Here is a 25,636-nt window from a genome sequence, read left to right as displayed (position 1 = left end):
GGGGCCGTGGCTGCCGCCATTTTCACCGCCGTCGCGCTCGCGCCTTCACTCCGCTCTTAAAGGGGCCGCGCCGCCTCTTTACGTTTTTTTATTCCGTTTTCCGAGCGCCTCCGCGCCGTCCGGGTGGGCCCGAGCCCCCCCGCCAGACTCCGCCGCCGCCATGAGGGAGATCGTCCACATCCAGGCGGGCCAATGCGGCAACCAGATCGGCGCCAAGGTGAGCGCGGCGGGCCCCGCCTCCATCCCCCGCCGCGGCGGCGTTGCCCCTTTAAGAGCTCCCCCATCCCCCGCGCGCCAAGACAAAGGGTGACCCAAACCAGGGCGATTTTAGCCCAAAATCGGCGTTTTCCCCCCACAGAATCGCCTGTGAGGGAAGAGGGCCGTGCTGAATGGGGCGGGTTTTGGGTTAAAATCAGGAGATTCTGTCGCTAAATGAGGATTTTCGGTGGCTGAACGCGCCCCCCTCGCACGCGGCCGCAAAATGGCGGCTGAGGGCGGCGGCCCTGAACCGCGGCGAATTCGCCTCCAAAATCGCCTTTTTTGGGGGGTGTTTAAAGAAAATATTGCTATTTTATCTTAATTTAAATGACTGTTTCAAAGATTTGGCCGCGAATGGCACTTTTTGCCCGTTATCGAGGGGGTCTGGCTGAGGATGGGCGGGGAAGGCGCCAAAATGGCGGCGAGGAGCCCCGAAATTAAAGGATTTAACTTCCAAATTAGGTTTTTCATAACAATATATTCATAATTAAATATAAAACCTGATGTTTTTCGTTTTTAAAGCACCGTACTTTAAATGCTGCTTTTTCAGTCTGCAATCGGTTGTTTTCACCCCATAATTGGGTATTTTCGCCCCTAAAATCGGCTATTTTCACTGCAAAACCGTCCAATTTTACATCAAAAAAGCGGATTTTGTGCCCCAAAAAAAAGATTTTTGACCCCCAAACGGGGCGTGACGCCCGGAGGGGTCAGACCCGAAAATGGGAGGATTTAAGCCCCCCAAAAAAGCGGCTTAATATCCACAATAAAGATTTTTATTCCCTAAATAAGAGGTGTGTTCCTATATTTTGTTCCAAATTGGAGGGTTTTTTTCCGCAAAACAAGGATTTTTAAGGTTTTAGACTGCAGGATTTTATGACAAAAGCAGTCTGGTTTTTTTGGTTTTTTTTTTTTTTTTATTCCTTAAATGTGGATTTAAGGTCTTTAAATTGCAATATTAATCTGCAGAACTGATGGGTTTTTTAATTTGAATCAGCTTTTTTCACTGAAATGCCCTTCTTACGCCTAAATATGGATGACTTGATTTTCAAAAAAGTGCATTTTAGTTCTCAAAATGTTATTTTTTCTGATTTAAGGGATTTTTTTCATTGATGAAAGGTTTTTTTGCTGCTAAAATGCAGCTTTTTGGCCCAAAAACCTTTTTTCTTCCCAGCCCCAAAATGGAGCTTCGGAGCTCCAGCTCAGCATCTTTTGTTTTGCAAAACATCATTTCCGTCCAAAATCAAGATTCATATCCCCAAAATGTGGAGTTTTGAGCAGAAAAAGGACTGGATTCATTTTCCAGAAGTAGAATTTAGGGTTAAAATGGGGATTTTCTGCAGCACGGAGGGAGCTCCCAGCCCCAAAATGGAGGTTTCCAGCCCCAAAATGGAGGGTCAGGGGAAGAATCGCAGCTTTGTGCTTCCAAATCGCTTTTTTCTTGCCTCAAAATCACCGTTTTTTCTCCAAAACTAACATTTTCTATTTTTTTTTTTTTTTTTATACAAACTGGTGGGGTTTTGCCCAAAAAAGCATTATTTTAGGCCTCGGAATTTGCAGTTCTTCAGACTGGAATGTCATTTTTGCTGCTTCAAAAACCCGGGTTTTCCCCTGAATATCCACTTCACCCACAAAAGGGCCTTCTTTAAACCCATATTTAAATTTTTTTTTTCTTTTTTAAATGTTACTTTTTGTCTCAAAATCGCCCTTTTCAGCCCCAACCCCCTCTCTTTGTGTCTCTAGACCGCATTTCCTGCCCCCAAAATGAACATTTCCATTTCCTGCCCCACACCAAAATCTTTGTTCGCCAAAACGCTTTATTAGAGTTATTAACCCTAAAAAGTGGTTGTTGATATTTTTTTTTTTAGCTTTGGGAAAGAGGTTTTCAACCCAAATTGCGATTTTTGAGGCCCAAAAAACGGTTTTTACTGTACAGAAAATACTGGTATTTATCAGGTTAAATTTACCCTCAAAAATTGTGGTTTAGCCCCAAATCCGTTTTTTTAACCCCAAAATTCGCAATATTTACCTCTAGATATCGTTTTCCCCCCATAATCCATATTCCTGTCACTAAACTCAATTCTGCACCAAACTCACATTTTTTCTCAGAAAAGGTAATTTTTACCCATTGTTTCCCAAGGCTCCAAAATTCAGGGTTTTTTTTACTCTGAAATGCTGTTAATTAGAATTTGAACTTTCTAAACTCATTTTCTTTGCCCAAAATCTCCATTTTTAACCCAAATGAACTTTTTTGGAGGTATTTCTTTCCTACATTCCCTGAAAATGCCCTTTTTTAACCTATTTGTCCCATCAACCCCAAAATTCCAATTTTTTAACCCATTTTTGCTCACAACCCCCTAAAACACCGAGTTTTAACCAATTGCCTTCCTCATCTCCAAAATCAGCATTTTTAAGCCTGTGTTTCTTTTTTTTTACCTCACATTGCTGGGTTTTAATCCTCTTTTCTCTCTCACCTCCAAAAATTAATATTTTTAAACCCTTTTTTCTTCTATTACCCAAAATTGTTGGTTTTTAAATATATTTTTCGCTCATAATCTCCAAACCACCATTTTTATCTCAAATCACCATTTTATACCTCTTTTTTTTTTTGAAATAACAATCTCAAAATTAATGGCTTTTACCCCAAATCAATATTTGAATGCCATTCCTCTCTCCACAGTCCCAAAATCCACATTTTTTGCCGCATTTCTCATCTTTAACCCCAAAGTCACCTTTTTTCACCTCATTTTCCTCTCACGCTGCATTGCCCCCCCCCACCCGCCCTGCCCCGGCCCATTTGAACCCAATCCCCCGCATTTTTGGAATCTAAACTTCACATACAAAACTTAAAGCTCTCCGAGCCGAATTTGGGTGATGAAAAATCCCGATTTTGGGTTGATGAAAAAGCCAATTTGGGGTGCAAGGAGCCAATTTTGGAGGGATTGGTTTGAATTTTAACGAGTTGCCGCCATTTTCCCGCGTTCCCGCCCTTTTTGGGGAGCGGGACTGCGCCGCACTGGCCACGCCCCCTCCCTCACAGAGCCCCGCCCGCTTCCCTTCCCCACACCTCCAAACCACGAAAAAATCCTAAAAATCGCCTTTTTCCCCCAAGAAAGGGTCGTGGAGTGGCTGTGGATTGTAGCCACACCCTTTTAGGACCTGAGCACAACCTTAATTTATTTTAAATGCCCCCCAAAATCCCCATTTCTCAACCCAAAAAAAGGTCCTGGCTGTGGGGGAGGTCTTGTGGATCCTGCCTGTCAATTGAACACACCCCCAAATTCCTTTAAATCCCTAAATCCTTCATTTTACCCCCAAAAACATTGCCTAGGGGAGGTGGGTGGGGCTGAATTTACATTTCGTTCTTTCTATAAGATCTCACCATCCCCTTTTTTGTCCCCAAAATAAATCCCAGGGGTAGCAAAGTGGGCGTAGCTCCTCTCCTCCACAAGCTCTGCCGCTCTGTCCCAGACTACGCCATCAATTCCCCTCTAAATCCCAATTTTTTTTCCTTAAAATCTAGATTTTTTGATACTCCTCAACTGCTATTTCATACTTTTAAATCCCAAATTCTTATTTTAAAATTCCTGAATTTTTTTAGCCCCAAATCCTCATTTTGTCCCCCAAAACGGGGTCCCAGGTGTAGCAAAGTGGGTGTGGTCCAGCTGCCTTCACCCCTCCTTAAGCTCAACCCCTTTTAGCCCCCAACTCCCATTTCTCACCTTAAAATCCCCAATTTTTTTTGATCAAAATTCTAATTTTTTCCCCAGAATTGAGTCTGGGGTGGGCCTGGCCCACCTGACCACACCCCTCTTTATCTCCTGCTCCTTTTAACCCTCACCATGTCCCCAAGCCCCCATTTCTGACCTCAAAATCCTCATTTTTGCCGCTAAAATCACAATATTTTCTTCTCCAAATGCTCATTTTCCCCCCAACTCGGGTCCCATTTGTCACAAAGTGGGTGTGGCCCAGCTTATCTCACTCCTCCACAAGCTCCACCCCTTTTAACCCCCTGAGCACGCCCCCAACCCCCCCTCCTTTCCCTCCCTCAAATCCCTACTTTTCCTCTCAAAACCTTCAGTTTTTTTCCCCAAATTCCTGTTTTTTTGCCCCAAACCCGCTGCTGGGCTGTCCCTGAGCCGTCCCCAAGCTGTCCCCTTGTCCCCACAGTTCTGGGAGGTGATCAGTGACGAGCACGGCATCGACCCCACGGGCACCTACCATGGGGACAGCGACCTGCAGCTGGACCGCATCAGCGTCTACTACAACGAGGCCACAGGTGGGGACAGCAGGTGGCACCTGGGGACAGCTGCCACACCCCCTGGGGCTCCTCTGCCCTTCCCCCCGTCATGGTGTCACTCAGTGTGGGTGTCACTTGTCCCACTGTCACCCCCCATGTCGCTTTCCTTTGTCACCTTCCTCTGCTGTTACTTTATCACTTCCAGTGTCACTTCCTCACCCCCACATTGTCACTTCTTGCTTTGTCACCCTCCTGTGTCACCTCATCCCCCCTATTGTCATCCTGTCCCCAGTGTTACCCTCCCCAGTGTCACTGTCCTGTATGTTACCACTTTGTCATCCCTTTGTCACTGTGTCCCCGTGCTTCCCCCTTAGTGTCACCTTTGTCCTGCTGTCACGTCCCAGTGTCACTTTGTCCTTGTCCATGCCCTGTGTCACCTCATCTCCTGTATCCCTGAGTGCCACCCCCTCCTTTGTCACACCTATGGGGTCACCTTGTCCCGTCACCCACCAGTGTCACTTGTCCATTGCCACCTCGCAGTGTCACCTTGTCCCCTGTCACCTTCAATCCTGGGGGTCCCCTGGTGTCCATGGCCACCTGCTGTGTCACCCTGTGACCCCCCCTGGTGTCGCTGCATCCTGTCCCTTCCCAGTGTCACCATGTTCCTGTCACCCACATCTTGTCCCCAACGTATCTCCAGTGTCACTTGTCCTCTCTGACCCCCCTCCTGTCCCCCATGTCCCCACCCACGCCATGTCACCTGTCCATGGTCACCTTGTCCCTAATATTCCCCTGGTGTTTCCTGTCCTTTGTCACCCTGTGTGCCACCCTGTCTCCTGTGCCCTGTCCTTGGTGTCACCTGTCCATTGTCATTTGTCTCCTCCCTGTCCCCATGTCCCATTCTGGGTTGCTGTGGGGGAGTTTTTGGGGTGGCTTTGGGGAATTTTGGGGTGAATTTGACACTTCTGGGGTTATTTTGGCATTGGTTTGGGATGATATGGGGGTAATTTTGAGAGGCTTTGGAATTAATTTGGGGGTTTTGGGGTTGAATTTGGAAGATTTTGGGGCTGGTTTGGGGGTGATTTTGGGTGGTTTAGGTTATTAGGGCTGTTTTTGGGGTGAATTTGGGAGTTTTGGAAGTCCTTTAGGGTTGAGTTTTAGGGAGGTCTGGATTGCTCTTAGGTCATTTTGGGGTGTTCTGGGGCAATTCTGGGTAATTCAGAGTGATTTTGACTATTTTAGGGCTGGCCCAAAGTGGGTTTGAGGTGATTTTAGATGGGTTGGTAATTATTTTAAACATTTTGGAGTAATTTGGGGGGTTTTGGGGTTCATTTGGGTGGATTTGGAGCCATTTTTGGGGTATTTTTCCTGGGTTTTGGGTGAATTTGGGTGGTTTGGGGTTGATTCCAGGAGATTTGCGGTAAGTTTGGGATGATATGGGCGTGATTGTGGGTGTTTGGTGGTGAACTTAGGTGGATTTGTGGTGGTTTTGAGGTGATTCCACTTATTTATGGGGTAATTTTGGGTGATTTGGGCTTTTTTGGGGGTGGATTTTTGGTGTCATTTCAGGTGTTTTAGGGTGATTTCAGACTTTAGGGTGATTTTGGGTGTGTTGCTGTCACATGGGGTGGTTTGGGGCATTTTAGGAGTGATTTTGGTTTTTGCTGGAGCTATTTCTGGTATTTCTGGGTTAAGTCTGAGCATTTTGGGAGCAATTCTCTTGGTTTGGGGGATGATTCTAGGTTGTTTTGGGGTAATTCTGGTGGTTTTGGGGTAAATTTGTTGGTTTTGAGGTAATTCTGGGTGTTTTGGAGTGTGTTTGGGGTAATTCTGGGTTGGTTTGCTTTGTTTCTGGGTTGGTTTGTAGTGTTTCTTAGTGGGTTTAGGGTAATTCTGAGTATTTTGGGGTGATTTCAGGTGTTTATAGGTTGATATGGATGTGTTTAGGACGATTCTGGATGGTTTTGGGTTAATTTTGGCTGGTTTGGACGTAACTCTTCTGGTTTTGGGTTGAATTCTCTCAGTTTTGGTCACTCCCCAGGAGGTTAATCCGTGCCTAGGGCCATGCTGGTGGTTTTGGGGTGAATTCTCTGGGTTTTGGTGACGTTTTTGCTGTCCCCAGGGGGTAAATACGTGCCCAGGGCCATCCTGGTGGATCTGGAGCCCGGCACGATGGACTCTGTGCGCTCCGGCCCCTTCGGGCAGATCTTCCGGCCTGACAACTTTGTGTTTGGTGAGTGACACACCTGGGACACACCTGGGACATCTGGGACACCTTGGGCACGATTGGGGACATTTGAGCACTCCTGGGGACATTGGGACACACTTGGGGACATCTGGGGGCACACCTGGGACATCTGGGGGAACACTTGGGGACATTTGGGACATGCCTGGGGACATTGGGGTAGACCTGGTGGCATACTTGAGTACATGTGGTAGACACCTGAGCCATCTGGGGACACACTTGGGCCACCTGGGGATATCTGGGGACACACCTGGACCACCTGGAGGTTCCTGGGGACATTGAGGACACCTGTGGAACATCTGGAGATACCAGCGGACACACCCAGGGACATCTGGGACACCTGGGGGCTTCTCAGGGACACCTGGGGATGCTCAAGACATCTGGGGACTCTTGGCACATGGCAAGGAGAGCTGCAGCCACCTGGGACACACTTGGGGACATTTTGGGACATAGCTGGGAGTCTTGGGGACATCTGTAGACACTTGAGGGTATCTTGGGTACACCTGGGGGTTGCTGAGGGACATTAGGGATATCTGGGTATTTGGGGAACACCTGGGGACACTTGGGGACTCTCAAGGGGCAGCAGGTTCACTTCAGGACACGCAGCAATATTTGGGGCAGCTGGGGACATGTGGGAACACACCTGGGGACACACCTGGGCTGTATCTGGGACAGCAGGGGGTGGCCTGAAGGGATGGCAGGGCCCCAAAGGGGAGATAAAGGTTCCCAGGTGTCCCGAGGGTGGGGTTGGAGGTCCCAAGGGTGGCATGAAGGTCCCCAAGCATCCCAGCAAGGAGGGTTTGAAGGTCCTCGGGTGTCCCCAGGGGTGATGTGAAGGTCCCCAAAGTGAGGTGAAGGTCCCCAAGTGTCCCCCCCAAAGTGGGTTTGAAGGTCCCAAAGAAGGGGTTACGGATTCCAAGTATCCCCAAGGTGGAGTTAAAGGTCCCCACAGGTGGGATCGAGGTCCCTTAAAGAGTAATGTGAAGGTCCCCAATTGGGGACAGAAGTGCTTGAGGTCCCCAGAAGTGGGGGGAAGGTCCCATAGGTGGTAAAGAGTTGCCCAAGGTTCTCAGAAGAGCTTTGAAGGTCCCCAGAAATGGTTTGAGGGTCCCCGAAGTCTTCAGCATTAATCTGAAGGTCTCCAAAAGTGATTAAAAGATTCTTCAATGTTCCCAAAGGTGTTTTGAGGGTCTCCAAAGTCACCTCGAAGACCCCAACCCAATTCCTCCTTGTCTGCCCATGGCCAAGGGTCACCACAGGGAGGGGCTGAGCTGGGGGGGTCAGGGGTCCTCAAAGGTCCTCAGAGATGATTTGAAGGTCCCCAAAGTGGCTTGAGCATTCTCAAGGTGGAAATGGAGGTGCTCATCATCCCCAGAAGTGATTCAAGGGTCTTCAGGGTTGGGTTAAGGGTCCCTAAAGAGGGTTTGAAGCTTCCTAAGGTCCCCAGAGGTGCTCTGAGCATCTTCAGGTTTGTGGGTCCTGAAGATCCTCAAGGATGGTTCAAAGTTCTGAAAGGAGGAGACTTAGAGGCTCCCCAAGGTGGTTTTGAGGTTCTTGAAGTCCCTAAAGGTTGTTTAAAGGTCTCCAGAGGCGGTGTAAAGGTTCTCAAAAGTGGTTCTAAGGTCCCCAAAGGTGGTTTGAAGATCCCACCCCAAGCCTTCCTCCCCTTTTCCAGGCCAAAGCGGTGCCGGCAACAACTGGGCCAAGGGTCACTACACGGAGGGCGCCGAGCTGGTGGACTCTGTGCTGGACGTGGTGCGCAAGGAGGCCGAGAGCTGCGACTGCCTGCAGGGCTTCCAGCTGACCCATTCCCTGGGCGGCGGCACCGGCTCGGGCATGGGCACGCTGCTCATCTCCAAGATCCGCGAGGAGTACCCCGACCGCATCATGAACACCTTCAGCGTGGTGCCGTCGCCCAAGGTGTCGGACACGGTGGTGGAGCCCTACAACGCCACGCTGTCCGTGCACCAGCTGGTGGAGAACACGGACGAGACCTACTGCATCGACAACGAGGCGCTCTACGACATCTGCTTCCGCACCCTCAAGCTGACCACGCCCACCTACGGCGACCTCAACCACCTGGTGTCGGCCACCATGAGCGGCGTCACCACCTGCCTGCGCTTCCCCGGCCAGCTCAACGCCGACCTGCGCAAGCTGGCCGTCAACATGGTGCCCTTCCCGCGGCTGCACTTCTTCATGCCCGGCTTCGCGCCGCTGACCTCGCGGGGCAGCCAGCAGTACCGCGCCCTCACCGTGCCCGAGCTCACCCAGCAGGTCTTCGACGCCAAGAACATGATGGCCGCCTGCGACCCGCGGCACGGCCGCTACCTCACCGTGGCTGCCGTCTTCCGCGGGCGCATGTCCATGAAGGAGGTGGACGAGCAGATGCTGAACGTGCAGAACAAGAACAGCTCCTACTTCGTGGAGTGGATCCCCAACAACGTGAAGACGGCCGTGTGCGACATCCCGCCGCGCGGCCTCAAGATGGCCGTCACCTTCATCGGCAACAGCACGGCCATCCAGGAGCTCTTCAAGCGCATCTCGGAGCAGTTCACGGCCATGTTCCGGCGCAAGGCCTTCCTGCACTGGTACACGGGCGAGGGCATGGACGAGATGGAGTTCACCGAGGCCGAGAGCAACATGAACGACCTCGTGTCCGAGTACCAGCAGTACCAGGACGCCACGGCCGAGGAGGAGGAGGATTTCGGCGAGGAGGCCGAAGAGGAGGCCTGAGGGGTTTCTCCGGAGGTCCCAGTCCTTGGCAGTGTTGCTCCTCCCTTTCCTGGTGTGTTGTCCCAGAGAGGCGTCAACCGGCGGGCGGCGCCTTCGGTGTCATCGTCATTGTCCTTCATCATCGTCAGTGTTGGCCTTGGCCATCGGCGGCGGCGGCAGCAGCGGAGTCCCCACCCGACCTTCAGCGTTGTCCTCGTGGTCTTCAACCTTCATCATCGTCATCCTGAAAGAGTCCCCAGCCTTCAGCGTTGTCCTCGTGGTCCCCAAGTTTCACCATCTTTGGAGAATCCCCCAATCTTCATCACTGTCATCCATGAAGAGTCCCCAGCTTTCATCATCATCATCAATGAGTTCTTGGTCTTTGTCATCCTTGAAGAGCCTCCAATCCTGATCATGGTCAGAGCTCCCAACTTCTGTCGTCTTCATCCTTGAAGAGTTCCCAGTTTTCATCAGCACTGAAGAGTTCCCAACCTTCATCATCATCTTTGAAGAGTTCCCAGCCTTCAGTGTTGTCCTCACAGTCCCCAACCTTCATCATGGTCATTCTTGAAGAGTCTCCAATCCTGATCATGGTCAGAGCTTCCGATTTCCCTCATTAAAGGATCCCCAAGGTTCATCATTGTCAAGGAGTCCCCAACCTTCATCATGGTCTTCATCAAAGAATCATCAATGGCTCCCCAACCTTCATCATCCTCAAAGTGTCCCCAGAGTTCATCATCCTCCTCCTCACAGAGCCTCCAGGAGTTCCTGGCCTTCATCATGGTCCTTGCAGAGTCTTTGATCTTCATCATCCTCAGCCCTTGGTCTCCATCGGGGCTGGTCAGTTGGCCTCGACCTTCATCATAATCGCCTTCATCATGGAAGAGCCTCCAGGAGTTTTTGACCTTCACTCATTGTGGAAGAGCTACTGACCTTCATCATCCTCATGGAAGATTCCTTGACCTTCATCAGGGTGGGTCACTTGGCCTTGACCACCATCATCCTCATCATGGAAGAGCCTCCAAGAGCTCTTGACCTTCAGCCTCATCTTGAAAGAGTTGCTGACCTTCATCATCATCATCATCACCTCCGCCCCTCCCCCGCTGCCACCACGGCCTCCTGTCCCCTCCCCCGCCCCACTCTGGCTCCATTTTCCCAATATTTTTTGTAATTTTTCCTAAGTTTTGAATGTTTTTTTCCCAATTTTTTGTCATTTTCCATATTTTTTCTCATTTTTCCCCTTTTTTGGTTCATTTCCCTCTCATTTAAGTCTCCTCATTTTTGATCATTTTCAACCAATTTTCCTCGTTTTTGGTCAGTTTCCCCCATTTTTAGTCTTTTTTTCCACTTTTCCAATTTTTGCTCTTTTTTCCCCTGTTTTTGCTCACTCTCAGCCCAATTCCATTCCTTTTTCCCAACTTTGGGGTCCTTCCAATTTTTTGTTGATTTTTCCCGATTTTTGCTCAGTCATTTTTTGAACCATTTTTCTCTACTTTGGCTTCATATTCCTCAATTTTTGTTAATTTTTTCCCAAATTTTGTTCATTTTTCCCCATTATTTGTCAGTTTCTCCCCATTTTTATTTGTTTTTCCCCATTCTTGTCCATTTTTCCCATTTCCCCTCAGTTTCTCCCCGATTCCGTCGCCGTTCCCGGTGTCCGGTCGCTCTCTTCTCCCATTTTTGGATGTTTTTGTTTTTTTCCCGTTTCTTTTGTTTTTCATATTGAAAAGTCGCCCCCGGGTCCAGAATAAACTCGGGATGGAAAAGCCACCGCGAGTGTCACCTGTGTCACCTCCCGTGTCACTTCCTGTGTCACCTGCAGGGTCCTGGGGTCACTTGGGGGGTCCCAGTGTCCCCTCCTGAGGGTCCCCAGTGTCACCTGGGTGTCACTTCAGGGGTTCCAATGTCACCTGGAGGGTCTCTGGTGTCACTTCAGGGTCACCCTGGTGTCTCCTGGAAGGTCTCATTGTCACCTTGGGGGTCACTGGGAGGGGTCTTGGTGTCACCTCAGGGTCACCTGGGAGGTCCTGGGGTCACTTTAGAGTCACCTGGAGGGTCCCAGTGTCACCTGGAGGCGTCTCAGCATCACTTCAGGGTCACCTGGGGTGTCCCCATGTCCCCAGCTGAGGGGTCCCCATTGTCACCTTTGTCACCTGGAGGTCCCGATGTCACCTTGGGGTCACCTGGAGAGTCCAGGGTCACTTTAGGATTTCCTGGGGTCACTTTAGTGTCACCTTGGAGATCCCCATGTCCCCACCTGAAGGTCCCCAGTGTTACCTGGGTTCCTCTCCAGGGTCCCCATTGTCACCTGGGGTCACTCTGAGAGGTCCCTGTGTCACCTGTCCCCTCCCCTCCCCACAGCGTCTGCAGGGTGTCCCCTTGTCAGTGGCTCCGCTGGTGGCAGCATGGGAACATCACTGGTTGGGGACATTGGGGTGGCACGGGGGTGGTGGCACTTAGGGAACACCTTGGGGACAAGGGACAAGGTGGGCACTTGGAGGGAATGGGGACATGGGTGGTGGCAGCACTTTGGGGACATGGGGACATTCAAGGGTGACACTTTGGGGATATGCAAGGGATGGTGGCACTTTAGGGACACTTTGGGGACAAGGTGACATTGGGAGGTGGTGGCACCTTGGGGCACATTTGGGACATGATGAATGGGAGGATGGTGGTACCTGAGTGACGCTTTGGGGACACAGTGGCACTTTGGGGACACTGCAGGGGTGGTGTCACTTAAAGGACACAGGGACACTGCTGTGGTGGCACTTTGGGGACACTTCATTGACAAGGTGACACTGGGGGCAGTGGCACTTTGGGGACACTTTATTGACACAGCACTGCAGTGGGGGCACTTCAGAGACAAGGTGGCACCTTGGGGACATTTGGGACAGGGTGACACTGCAGTGGTGGCAGTCTGGGGACACAGGACATGGGGGCGGTGGTGGTGCCCTGGGGACACTGAGAATGTACTGACATTTGGGGGTGGCACCTTGGGGACATTTCAGAGACACGATGACATTTGGGTGTGGCACTTCAGGGACAAAGTGACACCAGAGGGTGGTGGCACTTCAGGGACACTTAAGAGACAAGGTGGCACCTTGGGACAGTGGCACCACAGGGACATTTAGGGGACACTTTGGGGACATGCTGACACTGCAGCAGTGGCACTTTGGGGACATGCAAGGCATGGTGGCATTCTGGGGACAAAGGGACTTGGGGGCTGGTGGCACCTTGGTGGCCTCAGGAACCACCAGTGGCACTTTGGGGATGCGGTGGCATCGGGGTGGTGGCACTTGGGTGGCACTTTGGGGACACAGCAGGGTCCCAGTGGCGCTGGGGGGTGGTGGCATTTGGGGACACTTTGGTGTCACTGGGGGGTGGCACTCAGGGACACTTTGGGGAATTTTGAGACGTTTCAGTGGCTCCGGTGCCACCCTCGGGCTCCGTCGGGGTCACCTGAGGGGACAAGGGGGGGACAGGGGGGACCTGGGGGTGTCACCTTCCCCCAGGGGTCCCCAAAATTCCTCCAAATTCACCCCAAATCTCACCTGGGGCCCCCAAACCCATCCAGGACTCCCCAAATTCACCCCAAAATCCAAACGGGACCCCCAAACCTCACCTGGGACCTCCAAAATCCATTGGGGACCCCCCAAAATGCCCCTGGGCTCCCCCAGATCCCCCAAATTCACCCTAAAATCCACCTGGGAACCCCAAAATTCACCCCAAATCTCACCTGGGACCCCCCCAAATCACCTCAGGGACTCCCCCAGACCCCATCTGGGACTCTCCAAACCCATCTGGGAACCCCCAAAATCCCCCAAATATCCACCTGGGACCCCCCGAAATCCCCTGAATTCCCCTAAAGCTCACCTGGGAGCCCAAAATCCTTCCTGGGACCCCCAAAATCCCCCAAATATCCATCTGGGACCCCGAATTCCCCCATCTCACCTGGGAGCCCCTGGCCAGCGCCCCCACGGCCCCCGGCAGCCGCGTGACCAAATCCAGGATTTCTGAGGGGATTTTGGCCACCCCGACGGCCCCGGAGCCACCCACGAGCGTCACCCGGCGCGTCCCCAGCAGCGGCTGCGCCACCGCCTCGGCCACCTGCCCCAAATGGGATCCCAAAATCAACCCCAAAATTGGCCCCAAATCGGGGATCCCAAAATCAGCCCTGAAATTGGCCCCAAATCAAGGATTCCAAAATCAGGGATCCCAAATCAGCCCCAAATCTAGGATCCTAAAACCAGCCCCAAATTGGGGATTCCCACATCAGCCCCAAATCCAGGATCCCAAAATCAGGGATCTCAAAATCAGCAACAATCCTGGGATCCCCAAATTCCTGTCCCCAATTCAGGTATCCCTAAAATCAACCCCAAAATCAGGGATCCCCAAGTGTCCCCAAAACATCCTGAAAATGTCCTCAAAGTGTTCCTGGGTGTCCCAAAAACATTCCCAAAATGTCCTCAAAGTGTCCCCAAGTGCTCCCAAAACATCCCCAGGTGTCCCCAAAACATGCCCGAAGTGTCCCCAGTGTCCCAAAGTGTCCCCAAGACACCCCCAGGTGTGCCCAAAACACCCCCAAAGTGTCCCCAAGTGTTCACAAAATGTCCCAAAGAGTCCTCAAAGTGCCCCCAAAATACCCCCCAACATGTCCCCAAAGTGTTCCCAAGTGCCCCCCAAACATCCCCAGGTGTACTCAAAACATCTCCGAAAGTGTTCCCAGATGTCCCCAAAACACCCCTAAAGTGTCCCTAATGTCCGTAAGTGTCCCCAGGTGTCCCCAGGTGTCGCCAAATGTCCCCAGAACATCCCCCAAAGTGTCCCCAGGTGTGCCCAAAATGTCCCCAAAATGTCTCCAAGTCCCCCCAAAACGTCCCCAAGTGCCCCCAAAACTTCCCCAGGCATCCCCAAAACATCCCTAAAGTGTCCCTAGTGTCCTCAGGTATCCCCAGAGTGTCACCCCCCAAGTGTCCCCGGTGTCCCCACCTGGGGCAGCCTCTGCAGCACCAGATCCACCACGGCCGCGTCCTGGAACTGCCCAAAGGCCTCGGCCTTGGCCGCAGCCGCCGCGGCCTCAGCGCGGGCACGAGAGGCCACGGCCGCGGCACGGGCAGCACCCGTCACCTGCAGGGACACCAAAATGGGACTGGGGACACCAAAATGGGATTGGGACATCGGAAACGGGATTAGAGACATGGGAAACGGGATTGGGATCCCAGGCATGGGCGAGAGGCCACGGCCACGGCACGGGCAGCACCCATCACCTGTGGGGATGTGAAACAGGGTTGGGGACACCAAAATGGGATTGGGAACATGGGAAATGGGATTGGAGACACCAAAATGGGATTGGGGACTTGGGAAATGGGATTGGGAACCCAGGCATGGGCATGAGAGGCCACAGCTGTGACATGGGCAGCACCCGTCACCTGCAGGGACACAATATGGGACTGGGGACACCAAGATGGGATTGGGGACATTGGAAATGGGATTGAGGACACTGACACGGGACTGGGGACGCGAAATGGGGACAGAACCCCCAAAAATGGGATCAGGGACATGACACAGGATTGGGAACCCAGGCACAGGCATGAGAGGCCATGATGGCCGCAGCGTGGGCAGTGCCCGTCACCTGCAGGGACACAAAATGGGACTGGGGACACTGGAAATATGATTGGGGACATGGACATGGGGTTGGGAACATCAGAAATGGGACTGGGAACCCAAAATTGGGTTTGGGGACTTAAAATGGCACTGGGGACATTGGAAATGGGACTGGAGTCATGAAACAGGATTGGCGACCTTGGAAATGGGATCGGGGATGTGAAACGGGATTGGGGACATTGACATGGGATCAGGAACCCAAAACCGGGGATAGAACCCCAGGAATGGGATTGGGAACCCCAAAATAGGATCAGGGACCCAAAATGGGATCGGGAACACAAAATGGGATGGGGGGACCCAAAACAGGACTGGGGACAGTGGAAATGGGATCGGGGACCCAGGAACAGGATAGGGGACCCAAAAGAGGATCAGGGACATGAAATGGGATTGGGGACCCAAAACAGGATCGGGGACATCAGAAATGGGACTGGGAACCCAAAATCGGGATCAGGGACTTGAAAGAGCACTGGGGACATGGGAAATGGGATTGAGAACCCCAAAACAGGATAGGGGTCCTGGAAAGGAGGGCAGGACCCCTGAAAATGGGATTGGGAACCCCAAAACAGGATCAGGACCCCCTGAAATTCTGTGAGAGCCAAAAATCCCCCAGGGAATCCAAAAATTCCCAGATTTGGGGCCACAAAATCCAACTGGGCACCCCAAAATCCTCTCAGAACCCCCCAGATCTCACCTAGGATCCCCAAACCTTACTTTGGGCCGCCCCAATCCACCTGGGACCCCCCAAACCCCCCCGGGCACCCCAGACTCACCTTGAGGGCCTCGGCCTCGGCCTCCGCCTGCAGCAGCACCTGCGTCCTGTAGGGGGCGCCAAGTCAGGGGGTGGGGCTGCGCTTAAAGGGGCAGTGCTGTTCTTAAAGGGGCAATTGGGCAATAGGAGTGGGTTCACCAGAGTGGGGGTGTGGTTTATTTTAAGAGGGCGTGGCTTCTCTTAAAAAGGGCAATGGGCCTTAAAGGGGCAATGACAGCAGCCAGCTGGGCAATGTGTCTATCAAAGGGGCCATGACTACGAAACAGAATGGTGGGGCCCACTAAGGTGTGGTGGTGGCTGACTGGGAGGAGGCGTGGCTTCTCAAGGGGCGTGGCTTTACCCAAGGTGGTGGGACACACCACAGTGAGAGTGTGGCTCACCTCAAGGGGTGGGGCTTCTCCTTAAAGGGGCAATTGCTTCACACAAACTCATGTGACCCATAACGGTGAGGGTGTGGCTTCTCCTTAAAGGGGCAACAGCTCTCTCCACACTGGTGGAACCCAACAAAATTCCACAACAGCTGACTGGGAAAGGGTGTGACTCCTTCTTAAAGGGGCAATGGCTTCACCTTGAGGAAGGGACCCACCAGGAAGAGGACTCACTGTAACAAGTAGGGCTTCTTCTAAAGGGACAATGGCTCCACCCAAACTGGTGGGACTCACCATGATGGGGGCGTGGCTTTTCCTTAAAAGGGTGACACTTCTCTTAAAGGAGCCATGGCTCTACCCAAACTGGTGGTATCCCTCAAAACAGGATCACAGCTGACTGGGAGAGGGCATGGCTTTGTCTTAACAGTGCAGCACTTCTCTTAAAGGGGCAACGGCTTCACTTTTACAAGTGGGACTCACCAGGGCTTCTCCTAAAGGGGGCGACACCTCTCTTAAAAGGGCAATGGCCCTACCAAACCAGGGAGACACACCAAGGTGAGGGTGAGGCTTCTCCTTGAAGGGGCAGTACTTCTCTTCAAAGGGCAATGGGTGCGACACCCTAAACTGCCACTCGGCCTAACTGGGTGAGGGTGTGGCTCCTTCTTAAAGGGGCAATGGCTTCACCTTTACCAGTGGGGCCAATCAGGAGTGTGACTCTCTTTAAGGGGCGGGGCTTCTCTTAAAGGGGCAATGACTCCACCCAAACTGGTGGGACCCACCACGGTGAGGGTGTTGCTTCTTAAAAGGGCAACACTTCTCTTAAAAGGGCAATGGGTGTGACCCCCAGAACACCACCACGCCCTAGCAGAGGAGGGCGTGGCTCGTCCCCAGAGAGGTGTGGCCACCCTTAAAGGGGCGGTGTCTCACCGCTGTGCCTCGGCCAGCCGCTCCAGCCGGTAGCGCTCGGCCTCGGCCGGTTTGCGCACGGTGGCCTCGAGCTCCTGGCGGCGCCGCCCGACCTCCTGCTCCTGCAGCTGCACCCGCTGCGCTCGCTCCACCAGCGCCACCTCCCCGCGCTGCGCTGCGATGGCCTGCTGGGAACGCGCCGCCTGCGGGGGACAGGACACAAATCCATCAGGGGAGGGACACGGGTGAGACAGAGTAGAAATTCTCCAGAGTAGAAATCCATTTTGATTTAGGTGAAATGTACATCTTTGAGTTGGTCTGTGGTTTGAAAACATAGCTGTTTAGCCTGACTGCAAAAGCCTGGGCTCAGAGGAACTGATTCAGTGAAGGACAGAGATAAGGGGGGGGAGACAGTGATAAAGAGAGACAGAGAAGGCTGTGAGAGCAGGTCAACTTGACCTAGGAATTCTTTCTGATAAAGAAGAACTAGCGGCAAATGTCATGTGAAATTCATAAAAATGAATATGTATGAACCTATTGTGAAATTGTATGCATATGTATTTGAGAAGGAGATAAAAAAGGACCTGAAGTCCCCAAAAGTATGCATGTCTTTTAAGGAGAGTAATCTCCGCATGCAATAAACATACCAGGATTACAACTTTCACAAAGTTGTGGAGTTTTGTTTATCTCCGCAAAACACGGGGACAGGGGGACATGTGACACAAGGGACACAGAGACAGGTCACTAACCCATCCAGGGAGGGACATGGGAACAGGTGACACAGGGACATAGGAACCGAGGACAGGACACAGATCCATTAGGGAAGGGACATGAGGACAGGGGACACAGGGACAGGGGACAGGTAACACAGGGACAGGTCACAAACCCATCAAGGGAGGGACATGCAGACAAGGGACATGGGGATGGGGGGCAGGTAACACAGGGGACACAGGGACAGGTCACAAACCCATCAAGGGAGGGACACGGGGATGGGGGACACCGGGACAGGTCACAAATACATCAGGGGAGGGAGAAGGGGGACAGGTGACACCAGGCAGGGGGGGCCAGGTATCTCTAGGGGGAGCTCAGGCAGCCTGGGGGCGTCCTCAGGTGACCCAAGAGACCCAAATTTGGGAGAAAACCCCAGCATCTGGAGGTTCCAGGTGTTCTGGAAGATTCCAGGTGCTCCAGGTGAGCTCCCAGGCCCCATTCCAGCCCCCCCAGGTGTGTTTGCTACCTATCCCCAGATGTGTGAGTTGCCTGTAACTGAAACACCAGATAGGCCATGGCCCTATGACACTCCCAAGTGTTACCTGTCCCAGGTGTGTTTGCTCCCTGTCCCAGCTGTGTTCCCTGTCCAGCTGTGGCCTCACCTGCAGCTGGAAGGCCAGCTCAGCCGTGGCCCTGCGGGCGCTGACGGCTCCATCACACTCAGCCTGGGCCACCTGGAAGTCGCGCTGGGCTCGTGCCGTGGCCTCCTCGCTCAGCAGCTGCGCCGACACCTGCTCCTGCCGCGCCCGCGCCTCCTGTGGGGACAGCGGCACTGGGAGGGACTGGGAGGGACTGGGGAATGGGGTACTGGGAGCACTGGGTGTACGGGGGGTGTTGGGGCACTTGGGGAATGGGGGTACTGGGGGGACTGGGAGAGACTGGGAGGAACTGGAACGGGACTAGAAAGGCACTGGGAGCACTTGGGAGGGACTGGGGTACTGAGGGTACTGGGAGGACCTGGAAAGGAACTGGGAGGTGCTGGAGTGGGATTAGTGGGGTAATGGGAGAGTACTGGGGGTACTGGGGCAGTTTGGGGAATGGGGTACTGGGGACACTGGGAGGGACTGGGACAGACTGGAATGGGAAATGAACGGCACTGGGAGGGCACTGGGATGAACTGGGACCCACAGGGAGAGCGCTGGAGGGCACTGGGAATAGTGGGGGGTGACTGACAGGAAGGTGACCCAGCTGCCCCCAGGTGTGTCTCCAGGGGTGTCCCCAACATCCCCATCCAGGTGTCCCCGGTGTCACTCACGCGGATCCCGGCGTCGCGTTTGGCCTCGGCCTCTCCCACGCGGGCGTCGCGCTGCACCTGCGCCGTGCGGCCCTTCCCGAGGGAGCGCAGGTAATCCTGCACGGGAACACACCTGTCACACCTGTGCCACCTCCCTGTCACCCATGCCACACCTGTGTCTCTTCCCTGTCACACCTGAGTCCCCATCTGTGTCACCCCTGCACCTGCGCTGTGCAGCCCTTCTCAAGGGAGTGCAGGTAACCCTGCACGGAGACACACCTGTCACACCTGTGTCACCTCCCTGTCACACCTGTGTCACACCTGTGACCCCCCTCTCTATCACCTAAGTCACACCCCTGTCACACCTGTGTCACCTCCCTATCACCTATGTCACCTCCCTGTCACACCTGTGTCACACCTGTGTCACACCTGTGTCACCTCATCCCCCCAGATGTATCCCAGGTGTGTAGTAGCCTCCCCCAGCTGTCCCGGCTGTACCCAGGTGTATCCCAGGTGTCCCCATCTTGTCCCTGGGCATCTCCAAGTGTGTCCCAGGTGTGTCCTGAGTGTCTCAGTTATGTCCCAGGTGTGTCCCAGGTGTGCCCAGGTATCTCCAGCTGTCCCCCCAGGTGTGTCCCAGGTGTGTCCCAGCTCTCCCCAGCTGCTCCCAGGTGTATCCAAGGTGTATCCTGGCTGTCCCCAGGTATGCCAGGTGTCCCCAGATGTGTCCCCAGCTGTCCCCAGCCATGCCCAGGTGCATCACCTGCTCGTCGTGCACGTCCTTGAGGGTGTAGCTGACCACGGAGATGCCCATGTTCACCAGGTCAGAGGAGGCCACGCGGAAAACCTGATCCGAGAACTTCTGCCGGTCCTTGTAGATCTCCTGGGCGGGGCCGGGGTGGGGCTTAGCAGGGCGGGGCTCAAATGGGGGTGGGGCTTGGCTGGGCAGGGCCCAAGAGTGGGGTTTAAGTTGGGCAGGGCTCAGTGGGGTGGGGCTAAAAGGGGCAAGGCTTAGTAGGGTGGGGCTCAAATTAGGCAGGGCTCAACAGAGCAGGGCTCAACAGAGCAGGGCTCAAAGGGGTGGAGCTTAGAGGGGTGGGGCTCAAGTAGGTGGGGCTTAGCAGGGTGGGGCTCAAATAGGGTGGGACATTGCAGGGCAGGGGTGAAGCTTAGTGGGCCAGGGCTTAGTGGGGGGAGGGGGGCCCAAGGGGGTGGAGTTTAAATTGGGCCAGGCTTATTGGGGTGGGGCTTAGCAGGGAAAAGGCACAGGGATAGTGGGCGTGGTTTATCCAGGAGGCGTGGCTTGAGACAATGGGTGGTGCCAGGTAGGAGAAGTGCTATCTGGGGGTGTGGCTTTGATCTCAGGGGCGTGGTTTGGTTCTGCGGGTGTGGCTTAAGCAGAAAGAGATCAGGTTTAAGGTGGGAGGTGGCTTGAGCAAAGTGGGTGTGACCTAAATTGAGGGGTGAGGACATGATTAAGGCAGGGACATGACTTGATGCAGGGGCATGGCTCGAGTCATGGGGTGGAGTCTGGTGGGTGTGGCTTTGAGACAGGGTGGGGCTTATACTGGGCAGGGTCAAGAAGGGAGGCGGGGCTTAGGGAGGCGTGAGGTAGGAGTGGGCATGGCTTTAGAGGGAAGGAGGATCTTGTGCTGCTGGGCAGGGCTTTAGCAAAAGGGTGACATATTGTGGGTGTGGCTTTACAGGGGGTGTGGCCTACTCCAGGGGTGGGGGCTTTCAAGGGGTGGAGCTTATGGGTCAAATAGGGGAGAAGTCTCTTAAAGAGCCACATCCCAGCCCACGGGGAGATGGCAACTTCCCCCTGAGGGGGTGAGTCAATCCAGGTTGGGACAATGGGGGCGTGGCTTCTGAGATCTGGGATTTCTTAAAGGGGCCATGGCCCATCCCAAATGGGTGTGTCTGTCCTGGGAGGGGCGTGGCTTCCCCGAAGAGGGCGTGGCTTCCCCCAGCCCCACCTCCACAGTCATGTGGGCCATGATGGCGCGCTGGTGGCCCTCCAGAGTCTCCAGGGCGATCTGGCCGATCTCGCTCTCCGACTTGCCCAGGAACATCTGGCAGGCAGCTGCCAGCATCTCCTTGTTCTGCCCCTGGATCTTCACCTGTGGGGGAGCTGGGATCACCTGGGGACCCCCCAGCCACCCCTGGGACCCCCCAAAATTGGCATGGCCCCTTTCAGGGGTAGGTGTGGCATTGCCTTTTGAAGTTTGATCGATAGGGTGGGGACCACCAGGGTAGCGCCCTTTATAGAGTATAATCCACTTGGAGAGGATTTAGGGGTCCACACCAATCCCAGCCCATTTCTGGGGAGGTTTTACCCCTCTTAAAGGGGGCCCCAACACCAAAAACTCCTTTTAAGGGAGGTCAAGACCCTCCAGTGGGATTTTGGTGTCCCCACCACCCAGAACCACTTTAAGGACTGGACCTTGACCCCTTTAAGAAGGGTTTAGGAAGGCTGCCCCATCACAAACCTTTTTTATTATTCACGGTTTTGATAAAGGCTTTAAAGGGAGTTTAAATGGTTTTTAAGGTTTTTTAAAGGATTTTTAAAGGGTTTTTCCTCCTCTTAAGGAATTTTTGGGTCCCCACCACTCCAAGCCTCTTTTAAGGAGGATTCCCCCTCTAATCCCAGGGGTTTGGGGATCCCCAAAACTTCGAGCTCCTTTCAAGGGAATCCTCACCCCTAAATGCCCTTTCTGGGAGCCTTTTTAACCCCTGCAAGTGTTTCCGGTGGGCCCCACCACTCCAAACCCCCTTTAAAGGGCTCCTTCCTCCCCCTGATTTGTTTTGCGCTTCCCGCTACCATCGCCGCTTTAAGAATACCCTTAGGTGGGCCCCACAACAACCTCACTTAAAAGGGCCATGACACCCCGGCTGGTTCGGACAGGGGAGCCCCGGGGGGTTTTGGGGGTCCCGGGGGGTAATTGGGGGTCCCGGAGGATTTTTGGGAGGTTCTAAGGAGATTTCGGGGTATCAGAGTGTCGGTTTGGGGGTCTCGAGGGGGTTTTGGGGGTACCCGCGTGGGATATTTGGGGGTTCTGGGGGATTTGGGGGGTCCCAGAGGAATTTTGGAGGTTCCAGAGGGGAATTTTGAGGGTTCCCAAAGAGATTTTGGGGGTTCTGAGTGGATTTTTGGGGGCTCTGAATGGGGTCGTTGGGGTCCCAGTGGGGTGTTGGGGTCTGGGGAGGGTTGCAGGTACCGAGGGGCATTTTGGGGATCCCGGGAAGGATTTTGGGGGATCATGAGTGTATTTCTGGGGATTCCGGGGGGGATTTTGGGGTGTCCAGGAGGGGATTTCTGGGGTTTTGATGGGAGATTTTTTAGGGGGTTGTTGGGGGTCAAGGAAGGGACTTTTGGGGGGATTTTTAGGGTATTTTTGGCAGTCCAGGAGGGGATTTTTGGGAGCACAAAAAGCAATTCTGGGGGGATTTCTGGGGTGTTTTCTGGGGGGGGGGGGGGTTGGGATTTTTGAGAGGGGGGGTTTGTGCTGTTTGGGGGGTCCAGGAGGGGATTTTGGGGGATTTTTGGGGATTTTTGGCCGTTCTGATGGGGGATTTTCTGGGGTCCATGAGGGTATTTTTGGGGTATTTTTGGGGTGTTTTGGGTCATTCCAGGGGTACCTGTGCGATGCCGGTGACGGAGATGGGCACCCCGTGGCGGGTGTAAACCTTCTCACTGCGCACGGGCAGTGTCAGCGTGTTCAGGGAGATCCTGGGGAGGCCGGGGAGATCACCCCAAATCTCTGGGGAACCCCCCCACCCCGAACCCCAAAAAACCCTCCCGGGCCCCTCCTCACCGCTGGATCTGCTGCAGGCATGGGATCACCAACACCCGGCCCCCGGCCACCATCACCGGGGGGCTGCGGCAGAAACCTGGGGGGCACCGAGAGCTGGGGGGGACCCTAAACCCCGGGGGGACCCCAAAACCTCGGGGGGAAACGGGGACACCCTCAGGAATCCCCGGAACGGGTTTCGGGGGGGTCCCAGGAGGGGCTTGGAGGGGGTTGGGGTGGTCAGGGGGCACCTCAGGGGTTTTGAAGGGGGGAATATGGAGGGAAAATCTGAGGGAAAATTTGGGGGGAGTCCCCAGGAGTCCCGGGGTGGGGCAGAATGGATGGGGGGGACCCTCGGGGAGGGGTTTGGGGAGTCCCAGGAGGGGTTTAGGGACTTAGGACGGGTCCGGTCCAATGAGCCCCAGGGTGAGTTTGGGGGTCCGGGGGGGGGTGGTTCCCAGGAGTTTTGGGGATAATTCTGGGCGTTTCTTGGAGGGTTTTGGGGGGATTTGGGGGTTCCCAGGAGATTTTGAGGGGAGAGATTCTGGGGGTTCCCAGGAGTTTTTGGGGAATTCCGGGGGTTCCCAGGAGATTGAAGGGCGCGGGCGAGGGTCCTGGAAGGGTTTTTGGGGGGAATTCTGGGGGTTCCCGGGAAATTCTGAGGGGATTTGGGGGTTCCCAGGAGTTCTGAGGGTCACCAGGAGCCCCCGGGGCCCCCGAACTCACCCGACACCACCATGGCCTCGTTGGGGCCGCAGGTGAAGAACATCGCGGCGGGGAAGGGCCGCGGATCGATGGGAGCCGATGGGGATCGATGGGGATCGATGGGGATCAGTCGGGATCGATCGGAGCCAATCGGGATCAATCGCGATCCGCGACCGCCGCCCCGATCCCGGCAGCCCCCGCGCTCGCCACTTCCGCATTAGCGCGGTGACGTCACCAAACACGCGGTTTCCCATTGGCTGCCGCGCCAAGGGCGCGTAGGGGAAATCTGTTCTGCCTGGCAACCTGTGACGTCCCTGATTTCCCGGCGCTCCATTGGCTGCGCCCTGCTCAGATTTCCGTATTTTCCATGGGCAATGAACAATTTAGGTGAAGGATGAACCTGGAGGTGAGGGCAGTGACGGGGTCTGGGGAGCTCCAGACCATGGCCGGGTCGTGGTCATCTCATGGTCAGCTCATGGTCAGCTCATGGCCATAATTGTATCATGGTCATCTCACGGCCGCAATTGTGTGTCATGGTCAGAATCATCTCATGGTCATGGTCATGGTGATGGTCATTTGATCACAATCATCTCATGCTCATGGTCATCTCATGGTCAGGATCATGTTATGGTCATGGTCATGTTGTGGTCATTTCTTGGTCACAATTCCCCACGGCCATGGTCATCTCAGAGTCATTGTTATGTCATGGTCATAGTCATGGACATTTCTTTGTCACCTTATGGCCATGGTTGTGTCATGGTCATAGTCATGGTCATCTCATGGTCATCTCTTGGTCTCAATATCTCATTCTCATGGTCATGTCACAGTTGTAGTCGTGTCACCATCACAGTCATGGTGTCACCATGATGGTCATGGTCAATTCTTGATCATCATCATCTCGTGCTCATAGTCAACTCACCATAATGCTCATATCATTCCTGATTACCATCATCTCATGGTCATGGTCACAGTCATGGTCATAGTTCTGTCAAATTAATATCATGGTTATGGTCATGGTCATCTCATGGTCATGGTCATCTCGTGTTCATAATCATCTTTTTATCACCATTATCTCATGGTTGTGGTCACCTGTGGCCACAATAATTTCATAGCCATGGTTTTATTGTGTTCATCTCCTAATCTCAAACATCTCATGCTCTTGGTCATCTCCTGATCACCGTCATCTCATGCTCACTGTCATCTCACTGTAATGGCCATCTCAAGGTCACCACATGGTCATCTTAAGGTCATGGTTGTGTCATGGTCATTGCATGGTCAAGGTCATCTCATGGTCTTGATCACCCCATGGCCATAATTTAGTCATGATCATCTCATGGTCATTTCATGGTCATCTCATGGTCACAATCACATCATCAAAGCAATGGCTGTGTCACAGTCATGGTTATTCCACGGTCATGGTCATCTCATTGTAATGATCAGCTCATGGTCATAATCCTGTCATGGTTGTGGTCATCTCACAATTGTCTCATGGCCTTGATCACCACATGGCCATGATGTGTTGTGGTCATTTCATGGTCTTTGGTCACAGTTATCACATGCTCACAGTCATGTCATGGTCATCTCATGGCCATGTCATGGTCATCTCATTGTTACCTCATGGTCAACTCATGGCCACAATCATATCATGGTCATCTTACATCTGTGGTTGTGTCATGGTCATGGTTATCTCTTGGTCAGCTCTTGAATCTTGTCACAATCTTGATCATTTCATGGTTGTGGTTGTATTATGGTCACAGTCATGGTGATCTCATGGCCTTGATCACCACATGGCCATGGTTGCATTGTGGTCATGTCTTGGTCACTATAACCTCATGGTCACGGTGATCTCATGGTCACAGTTGTATCTCACTGTAGTGGTCATCTTATGATCATGGTTGTGTCATGGTCACGGTCATCTCATGGCCATCTCATGGTGATGGTCATTTTCTGATGACCATCACCGTATTCTCATGGAT

The 25,636-nt window shown here is 53.5% G+C and overlaps 2 protein-coding genes across 3 annotated transcripts; one reads left to right on the top strand and one right to left on the bottom strand.

The window, feature by feature from the left end:
* Positions 1–4: 4 nt before the first annotated feature.
* LOC129132033 (tubulin beta chain) lies at positions 5–11,222 on the top strand. The gene is made up of 4 exons (XM_054651028.2): positions 5–217; positions 4,426–4,534; positions 6,618–6,728; positions 8,416–11,222. The coding sequence occupies exons 1-4, from the start codon at positions 161–163 to the stop codon at positions 9,471–9,473; spliced, it is 1,335 nt and encodes a 444-aa protein (XP_054507003.1). The 5' UTR covers positions 5–160; the 3' UTR covers positions 9,474–11,222.
* A 1,033-nt stretch (positions 11,223–12,255) lies between these two features.
* On the bottom strand, positions 12,256–23,817 carry FLOT1 (flotillin 1). Of its 2 annotated transcripts, XM_077191149.1 has the most exons (12): positions 23,682–23,810; positions 22,980–23,055; positions 22,804–22,894; positions 21,141–21,284; positions 19,928–20,047; positions 19,186–19,281; positions 18,533–18,685; positions 17,181–17,362; positions 15,887–15,932; positions 14,442–14,579; positions 13,404–13,559; positions 12,256–12,911 (listed from the first exon to the last, which is right to left on the bottom strand). In XM_077191149.1, exons 1-12 carry the CDS (start codon positions 23,722–23,724, stop codon positions 12,840–12,842), a joined length of 1,317 nt encoding a protein of 438 aa, XP_077047264.1. In that variant the 5' UTR covers positions 23,725–23,810; the 3' UTR covers positions 12,256–12,839. The 2 variants fall into 2 exon arrangements, with proteins under 2 accessions (XP_077047264.1, XP_077047265.1); XM_077191150.1 differs by lacking the exon at positions 21,141–21,284 and having other exon boundaries at positions 23,682–23,817.
* Between the last annotated feature and the right edge of the window lie 1,819 nt (positions 23,818–25,636).

Source organism: Agelaius phoeniceus, chromosome 27, assembly GCF_051311805.1.
Source record: "Agelaius phoeniceus isolate bAgePho1 chromosome 27, bAgePho1.hap1, whole genome shotgun sequence".
Lineage (NCBI taxonomy): Eukaryota > Metazoa > Chordata > Aves > Passeriformes > Icteridae > Agelaius > Agelaius phoeniceus.
This window is presented reverse-complemented; position numbering and strand designations above follow the sequence as displayed.